Source organism: Petromyzon marinus, chromosome 18 (genome assembly GCF_048934315.1).
Source record: "Petromyzon marinus isolate PM22_M1 ecotype Great Lakes invasive population chromosome 18, UKy_Petmar_22M1.pri1.0, whole genome shotgun sequence".
NCBI lineage: Eukaryota > Metazoa > Chordata > Hyperoartia > Petromyzontiformes > Petromyzontidae > Petromyzon > Petromyzon marinus.
Genome location: NC_133684.1, coordinates 7,035,107 through 7,044,468, shown reverse-complemented (window position 1 = coordinate 7,044,468; position 9,362 = coordinate 7,035,107). Strand labels below are relative to the sequence as shown.

At 51.9% G+C, this 9,362-nt stretch overlaps 1 protein-coding gene and 1 long non-coding RNA gene across 2 annotated transcripts; both read right to left on the bottom strand.

Annotated features, from left to right (window-relative positions):
- LOC116943646 (putative alpha-ketoglutarate-dependent hypophosphite dioxygenase) lies at window positions 1–8,576 on the bottom strand. The gene is made up of 6 exons (XM_032956680.2): window positions 7,872–8,576; window positions 6,428–6,644; window positions 5,915–6,006; window positions 4,924–5,063; window positions 3,195–3,299; window positions 1–1,993 (listed from the first exon to the last, which is right to left on the bottom strand). Exons 1-6 carry the CDS (start codon window positions 7,996–7,998, stop codon window positions 1,886–1,888), a joined length of 789 nt encoding a protein of 262 aa, XP_032812571.1. The 5' UTR covers window positions 7,999–8,576; the 3' UTR covers window positions 1–1,885.
- Window positions 4,503–4,917, bottom strand: LOC142925083 (uncharacterized). Its single transcript, XR_012942183.1, has 2 exons — window positions 4,790–4,917; window positions 4,503–4,706 (listed from the first exon to the last, which is right to left on the bottom strand). It is a non-coding gene; the product is annotated as an uncharacterized LOC142925083 (long non-coding RNA).
- Window positions 8,577–9,362: the final 786 nt, after the last annotated feature.

Sequence of the window (9,362 nt, the reverse complement as noted above, 5' to 3'; positions counted from 1 at the left end):
TCAACACAGTCTTGTTTTATTTTCAAAAAATCATTATACATTACCATTATTTCCACTAACCAACAATTCACATACGCCCAATATCATCTACAGCCAGGTGTGTTAATCGATAACGTCAAACACAATCATCTTCTTGATCTCGCCTGGGTCTCACCTGGTTCAACTAAACTCTTCGTACGCAATCTCGCGCACTTTATATATATATAAAATCGTGAACAGAATATCTTCTCTAGGACAGTTGCAGTGTAAAATAACCCCAAGACACGGCGGAGAGCTGAGTCAATGACTGAATGTAAGAACGTCGCAAATTCATTTCGGCGTTTTAAGATTCAAGATATGACGTTAAAAGTACATACGTCTATTTTGGGAAGATATTTCGTGACATTGTGTGTTCACTAAACCAATTAATGACAGCGAGAGTGTCTAAAGCAGTGGCCGCTTGATTGCAAAGAGCTGCTGCGTAGGCATCATTGCACTTATTCGCTATCCATTATATCACACATTGTTCGCGATTCCTCGCGATTGCTCGCGATCGATGGGGGTGCAACCCAGCACAATCCAATTTTACTCACATCTATTGCACGGAAAATATCACGGTGTGTGGAGAAACTCTTGCCACCGATTGCACACCCTGTTCATACACTTACGCAAAATTGCAGCAAATTACAAAGTACGAGCAGGAAGTACCCGGCTTTGCCCGGAATAAAAAATATATTAAAAAGCTTGTTTTCTCTTAAAAAAAAACAGAACATATAAGTGCTCAAATACTAAGCTATTTGTGAAAGCCCGGCGTTCCGTTTGCTGTCCATGTATCCGTCAACAAAATTACAGGAGGCTTGCCGAAGTTCTGAATCAAAAAGTAATAGAAAGTGTGGGGTAAATAGTTGATCTTAAAGTTTCCAAAAATTGTTGATTCCCCCCCTCTAAAAATCTTTTACCCCCCCCCCCCCCCAAATTATAAAGTATTCTACAATTAACAATCACCAATAAAAATGTACAGCCCTTTGTTAGTTCACTTCTGGATGAAGGCCTTCCCACGCCGTGTGGAGCGTGGGCTTGTTTTGACCATACTTCACCACGCTGACCAGTACGGGTTGGCATCACGTTGCCACTGATGTTAGCCGTGGGTGGGAATCGCACTCAGGTGGCCGACGTTCAGAGCCGTAGTGCGCTGCAAACCATTGCACCAAAGACATTGACCCCCCCCTTCTCCCCCTTTCGTTATAGCATGTAACATGCTGTTAGCGAGCAGCACCTATGAAGGCAGGCACAGTGGCACACGAGGGAGTAGGCGGCCAGCACTGCGCCCGGCCGCTCATAACACCAATCCTCTAAGGCCACTTCTCCGTGGACAAATATTGACCAGCGACAGTTAAGGTCGGCTAATGGTTAACAATATTCGTGCGTGTAGCTTGCCTCCGTCCATGCTACACGCGCTGAGGTTGTGTTCCGTCACTGTCAACACATGTTACATAGAGGTAGTAATAACGTACTAATTAATGCAAGGGATTTATACAAAGTTTGATTAATGTAACCAGCCATTAACACGCATTAAGTTATACAGACCTATGGTCAATCAATTTCATTACAATATCCAATTCGATTATGACAATAATAATGATGAGATGAGGTTAAGAGGTCAAACGAGGTGACGATGAGACGTCCTGGGTGTCAGGGTCCCAACTCTACAATCCGGACTCCAGGATAGGGACTGTATAATCCGGACTCCAGGATCCGGATCATAGAATCTGGACTCCAGGATCCGGATCATAGATTCTGGACTCCAGGATCCGGATCATAGAATCTGGACTACAGGATCCGGAATGCTTTAGAACCCGGACTCCAGAATCCGATCTAAAAAAATCCGGATTCCAGAATCCAGACTCTAGAACACTTTGTTGAAAAATGCCGGCGCGTGATCCTCAAAGTGACCGAACTTGTCCTGTCCGGAGATGAGAACGGTGGCGGGGAACTTGCGTGGACGATCTGGGTCCTGCAAGAAAAAAAATCATTACCATGAATTATCTTGATCATCACCATGACCACCACCACCTGCACCATCATCGTCCTCTTTTCCGTTGAACATTATCATCCAGTTCAGGGGTCGGCAACCTGCGGCTCCATAGTCGCGTGCCACTCTTGAAGGACCGCTTCGTGACCGTTTCTTATTAAGGACCACCGTTTCCTATTCACCACGTGCATTGCCGCTCTTGAAATATTTAGGGTTTTTTTGTAGCGAATTAGAAACAAATAAAAATGTTTCTTCTTGTTATTTTCGTTGCCGACCCCTGGTCTAGCTGATGCACGCACCTCCGATGAGCACGGTTGGCTGCATACGGTGCGAAATAAGTTTAAACATTCACACACACACATATATCGTTGTCCAATGTATCTTATCACCATCTGAGCATCGTAATTAACCATCATTCATTGCGCTTGTTTACCCACGAAAGCCTCGCTGAGTCTCACGACACTTTTATTCAGTGGAGTCCTGCGGTGATTTTTTTTCGCAAACGCGATGCCCCCAGTGGTGGATTATCCTAGGAGCAAAAGTAGCTAAAGTAGCTACTACGTGTAGTAGCTACTACACGTAGTAGCTACTACGTGTAGTAGCTACTACAAATGCTACGGGCCCCCGCACTTTCAAGGACGCTGCGCTAAATGCTTTCAAGCTATCAATTCCGATTCAGTGATTCTGCACTTGTTCTATTACTATAGTACTATACCGCCTTAAAAGCTTACGAACGACTGGGTGTTTAAGGTTAGCGATTTGTCGTATTATCTGGCCGTATAGCAAATGAAAAAATAAAATTACTTGACTATGCAAGTTAAAAAGTGTGTGTTTTAATATTTATGTGTTTTTTTATTATTATTTAGGGCCCCTTTATAACGTATTCCACGTGCCCCGCACTAGCTTCATCCGGCACTGGATGCTCCTCAGCTGCACGAGGGGACACCGGAGTGAACTCGGGGGCGGGGGACCCATGCAGAGAACAGGAGGAGAGAACGGACAAACTCCAGACAGAACGGCGACCCGAGTCGGCGATCAGAAACCCGGGGGAATTCGCAACCGGCCAACAATCAACCCACGCGGCGCGGCGTAGAGACAGGCCGTCATCCAGCAGTGGATCGACACGGGGGGCGGCTGTCGGGTTGTGATGGGTACGGGGTCGGGGGTGTGGAGTGACACTCACGTCGGACGGGTGCGCGCACGTGGGCACGTAGCGGACCACGAGGCCGCAGCGGCGGCGTTGGGAGAAGTTGGGGTCGCTCGCGTGGACCGTCAGCCCATCGTGCACCTACAACACAGACACAGCAAAGGAGATGAAGATCCCCACAACCGTGTAGCCTTCACAGCACTGCCGGGGCAAGTGCTGTCAGCGAGCGGCGACGAAGGCCGGCCCGGCACGCGATGAGGGGTGGTGGGTGTGCCAGCACTACGCCCGGCCTGCTTTGTCTCCCCAGTGGCGATGTTTACACACCGCGCCAGGCACTCATTTATTTGAGGAGGCTGAGATGACCCAGGGGAGGCGGAGGACTGGCTCACATGGTACTCTGTACTGGGTGTACTGCGTGAGTACTGCTGTGTAATGGGGTGAGTACTGCTCTGTACTGGTTGAGTACTGCTGTGTACTGGGGTGAGTACTGCTGTGTACTGCGTGAGTACTGCTGTGTAATGGGGTGAGTACTGCTCTGTACTGGTTGAGTACTGCTGTGTACTGGGGTGAGTACTGCTCTGTACTGGGGTGAGTACTGCTGTGTACTGGAGTGAGTACTGCTGTGTACTGGGGTGAGTACTGCTGTGTACTGGGGTGAGTACTGTTCTGTACTGGGGTGAGTACTGCTCTGTACTGGGTGAGTACTGCTGTGTACTGGGGTGAGTACTGCTCTGTACTGGGGTGAGTCCTGCTCTGTACTGGGGTGAGTACTGCTGTGTACTGGGGTGAGTACTGCTCTGTACTGGGGTGAGTACTGCTCTGTACTGGGTGAGTACTTCTGTGTACTGGGTGAGTACTACTGTGTACTGGGTGAGTACTACTCTGTACTGGGGTGAGTACTCTCTGTACTGGGGTGAGTACTACTCTGTACTGGGTGAGTACTACTCTGTACTGGGTGAGTACTACTCTGTACTGGAGTGAGTACTGCTCTGTACTGGGGTGAGTACTGCTGTGTACTGGGGTGAGTACTGCTCTGTACTGGGGTGAGTACTACTCTGTACTGGGGTGAGTACTGCTCTGTACTGGGGTGAGTACTACTCTGTACTGGGGTGAGTACTACTGTGTACTGGGTGAGTACTGCTCTGTACTGGGGTGAGTACTGCTCTGTACTGGGGTGAGTACTACTCTGTACTGGGTGAGTACTGCTGTGTACTGGGGTGAGTACTGCTGTGTACTGGGGTGAGTACTACTCTGTACTGGGGTGAGTACTGCTGTGTACTGGGGTGAGTACTACTGTGTACTGGGTGAGTACTGCTGTGTACTGGGTGAGTACTACTGTGTACTGGGGTGAGTACTGCTCTGTACTGGGTGAGTACTGCTGTGTACTGGGGTGAGTACTACTGTGTACTGGGGTGAGTACTACTGTGTACTGGGTGAGTACTGCTGTGTACTGGGTGAGTACTACTGTGTACTGGGTGAGTACTCTCTGTACTGGGGTGAGTACTGCTGTGTACTGGGTGAGTACTACTGTGTACTGGGGTGAGTACTCTCTGTACTGGGGTGAGTACTGCTCTGTACTGGGTGAGTACTGCTGTGTACTGGGTGAGTACTACTGTGTACTGGGTGAGTACTCTCTGTACTGGGGTGAGTACTGCTGTGTACTGGGTGAGTACTACTGTGTACTGGGTGAGTACTCTCTGTACTGGGGTGAGTACTGCTCTGTACTGGGTGAGTACTGCTGTGTACTGGGGTGAGTCTCGCTCACCGACATCTGCCCAGCGCGGAGCGGGCACTGCACCGCGAGTGTCGTGTCCACGAGGTTCTCGGGGATTTCTTGGTTCGCGGTGAGGAGGTTGCCCGGAGCCTGCGCCACGCGGTGCTCCAGCACCCCCTGCTTGTGGCTCCCTACGGGGTGGGGGAGAGGGTAGGGGGAGAGAGAGAGGAGGGAGAAAGCGGAGAGGGGGGGTCAGAGGGGGTTAAAGACACTTTTTATAGCTTTATTTTGGTGATTTCGAAAACTTACGGTTAAGCCATGTTTCTTGCGGAAGTGCGGAGTTGGCCTGATAACTTTAATCTAAATTGTCTCATGGTTGCTGTTGTTGTTGTTTGACTTGCATCACACTGGGATTTTTGCAACACAGCGTTGTAATACGGTGGGGGTTTTTTTTTTCCAGGAAGATTTGCTGGTCTATCCCAGGATGTTTCTGTTGCGCGTCTTCGTCGCATTAAGATGTTTCTCTGTTCATATTTTGTTTGTCGCGGTTGCACCCGACTCAAGAGCCGCATGGCTCCGGCAATGCCCGCGGGAGTCCATGAGATGTCTTCCACGGATCGTGAGTTAGGGGTCGCGCAGAGGGTGGGCGCGCTGCGCCTACGAACCCGGCGACCCGAGTTCGATTCCCGTTCACGGCCAACACCAAGTGACGATTATCGGAACCGTTCCCGGGCCGCCCCTAGGTAGACTCAGCATGAAATGAGCAGCTGGAAGTGTTGCGTGTAAATATATCGCCGCTCGGGGAGACTTGGGCGGCCGGGCGTGGTGTACTGCCCACTCACTCCCCTCGTGTGCTGTTCCGACCTTCCATAGGTGCTACTCACTAACAGCACTTGCCACAAAAGTGTGTTTAGGCTAGGGGGATGTGGAGGGATCTTTGTCTTTGTTTGGATTGTTGTAAGGGTTAGCGCAGTGGTTAGTGTATAGCTGTAATCACTGCTCTCTCCGCAGTCAAGGTTTGAGAGTGGGGTTGGTTCCTCACCAGGGATGACGGTGAGGACTCCGTTCTCTGCGTCAACGTCGTCCAGAGCCAGCCACATGGAGGCCACGGGGCCTCCGTCCAGACCCCAGTACCTGGGAGCACGATCGCACGAGACGCAGGCAATGAGATGTTGTCTGCGATGGTGCGTGAGGATCATCAGCACCACCATCAGTGACTATGATGATGATGACGATGATGATGAATGGAAATACGATGTTGCGTTGTTATTATTACGACCATCAGTGCCACTATGATGATGATGAAGAATATGATGAATGAAAATGCGATTATAACCACCGAGTCTCAAGACATATTTCTAGTATTTTGCGACTAATTAACAACAACAACAACATTCTGAGGAGTTTGGACCATGAAGACATCACAATGGCCACCTCCTCTATCCCATTTGCAGGAGTGCTCCATTGTCATAACGAACACATTGCTTAACTTATTCGTACTCGCTGTTAACCGCACATAGCCCCAGCCCGAACCCGCCCCCCCCCTTAACCTCACCTGATATCCTGGTGCCAGGCAACGTAGGGAGCCGGCTTCCCCTCGCCCGCCACCTGGGCCACGGGGAACTTGCAGATGAATCGTGAGTCGAGGAGCACGACGTCTGGCCCCAGCAGGTCACGCATGACGCTCACCACGCGGGGATTAGCCGCTGCCTCCATCACCCAGGCTTGCTGCAGGTGGACGTTGTGGAGAGAATACTGCGCAGCCTCCATGCCTGCGTACAGGTGAGGGACAAGGGAGTGGGTGGGTTGTGGGGTGGGGGTGTGGCAGGTGAGGAGAGTGACGACGAAGAGTGAGAGATTGGAGAGAAGGGTGAGGGAGTGAGTGTGGAGTGAGTGACAGATGGGAGAGGGGGGGGTGAGGGCGATGTGAGTGGCAGGTGAAAGCGGTGAGGCATGTGAGGAGGGAGAGGTGAGGATCCAAGCCGGTAAGACGCGAGGCAGGTGAGATTGAGATTTAAAGATGAGAAGTTGGTGACCGTTTTGGTGAAGTATAATATTTAAAGAGCGACTAAGAGTGAGCGACACTTGGATTCGAGGTCTTGGGGGGTGGGGGTGCTGGGAGCGGGGTGGTTGACTCAGCCCATCATCCCTTCGGGAGAAGGGGGGGGGTCTTAACAATACAGCAGCAGTCTTATGGATGGACTGTGGAATCCCCCAAATGGTTGTTTGGGCACAGGACATCACCGCGCCAGTCACGGAACGAATTCGTGACATCTCGCACCAACGCGACCTCGACTCTCGTTCAATCCCCTGCGGCAGCGCCCATCACCCCGAGATGCACTCCGGGACGGGGAACTCGCCGAGCCTGGCGAGCGAGCACAGCGGAATGAAGCCCGGATTGTCGTGCTCTCAGCACGGGTGGCTGCTGCTGCTGCTGCTGCTACTAATACTGCTGCTACTACTAATACTGCTGCTACTACTAATACTGCTACTACTAATACTGCTGCTACTACTAATACTGCTACTACTAATACTGCTGCTGCTACTAATACTGCTACTACTAATACTGCTACTACTAATACTGCTGCTGCTACTAATACTGCTGCTACTAACTACGTGCATGGCAAGTGTTCGACAACGCTGTGGTCTTTAAAACGAATGCATTACATACTAGGCGACGTTTCGGGCAATGGCCCTTCTTCAGCAGCATACATAGAGGGGGCCGGAAAGGGGGCAGAGTCCAACAAATTCACCAAAACCAGCGTGGCGGTAAAAAAAATAAATAAGAAAAAGGAATACACAATGGTCGACGTTTCGGTCAATAGCACTTCTCTCACAGCGCAGGGGGGCGGGGTGGGCGGGGTGAGTGTACGTATGAGCAGAGACGGTGGGGGATAGGCTGCTGGGGGTGAAGGGGGGGTGAGGGGGGGTGAGGGCGGGGTGAGGGGTGGTGGGGGGGGTTCCAGTGACGAGTGCGGAGCGCGTGGCCCGCCACTCACCGATCTCGGTCACGCAGGCGTCATAGCCGGCACGGAGGGCGCTCAGCTCCGCCTCGCTCAGCACGGACAGCGCCGTGACGTAGCCTTCGCGCTCGTACTGCGCGCCCAGCTCGCTCACGTGCTTCATGGCTGCTTCTGCTGCTGGTGATGCGAGTGCTGCTGCTTCTAGCGCTGCTGCTGCTGCTTCTAGTGCTGCTTCTGAAGCTGCTTCTAGTGCTGCTGTTGCTGCTTCTAGTGCTGCGACTGAAGCTGCTTCTAGTGCTGCTGCTGCTGCTTCTAGTGCTGCTACTGAAGCTGCTTCTAGCGCTGCTGCTGCTGCTTCTAGTGCTGCTACTGAAGCTGCTTCTAGCGCTGCTGCTGCTTCTAGTGCTGCGACTGAAGCTGCTTCTAGTGCTGCTGCTGCTGCTTCTAGTGCTGCTACTGAAGCTGCTTCTAGCGCTGCTGCTGCTGCTTCTAGTGCTGCTTCTGAAGCTGAGTTTAGTGCTGCTGCTGCTGCTTCTAGTGCTGCTGCTAACTGATACTGCTCCTGCTGGTACTGAAAGTTGTCGGTGGTGCCGGTGAATTTGCTGCTGCTGCCTGTGAGTGAGTGCCGCTCTGCTGCTCCTGCTGCTGTCTCTGGGTCTCGCTGGCGATGAGTGGCCTCCTCCTCTCTCGGCTGGTCTCTGCCTCTAACTCAGCGAGGCGCGCTCCTTTTTATCTGCCCCTGGACGGGAAATAACAAAATCGCAACATTCAGGAATTTCCCAACACTCGTGACGCGTCTACAACGCCTTTATCTTCTTCCTCCTCCTCCCCTCTTACTCCTCACCCTGACGTGGGCGGAGTGGAAGCGGGGGAGGAGGGGGGTGCGTATGTTCATGTATGTGTGTGCGTTGGTGTCTCCCCTAGGTCGACTCAGCCTCAAATTAGTACCTGGCGCGGGTGTGTAAACATCGCCACTGGGGAGACAAAGGCGGCCCGGCGTGGTGTTGGCCACCCATCCCCTCGTGTGCCGTGCCGGGCTTTTATAGGTGTAGGTGCTCGCTAACAGCACTTGCCCCCCCCCCCCCCACAGTCTGTTTAGGCTATACGGGGGATCTTTGTCTTTGTGTGTGCGGTAGTTGTAGCGGTTAGCGCGCTGCGCTACGAACCCGGTGAACCCGAGTTCGATCCCCGCTCCCGGTCAACACCGGTGACGATTATTTGAACCGGTCCTGGGTCGACTCGGCCTCAAATGAGTACCTGGTGCGATGTGTAAACATCGCCACTGGAGAGACAAAGGCGACCGGGGGGTGGTGTTGTTCAGGCTATACGGGGGGGGGGGGGCTTTGTATTTGCTTGTCTGTTGCTCCACGCAAAGATTTAATTATTTTCAGCCACAGTCATGCATGCCCTCCCTCCCCTCTGCTTATGAAACGTGGACCCCCCTGTAATGGAACATCTGCGCCGGGTAGAAACCTTCAGGATGGTCCTCCCTACGGTTATTTATATTTCTCTCAATTTCAATGGATT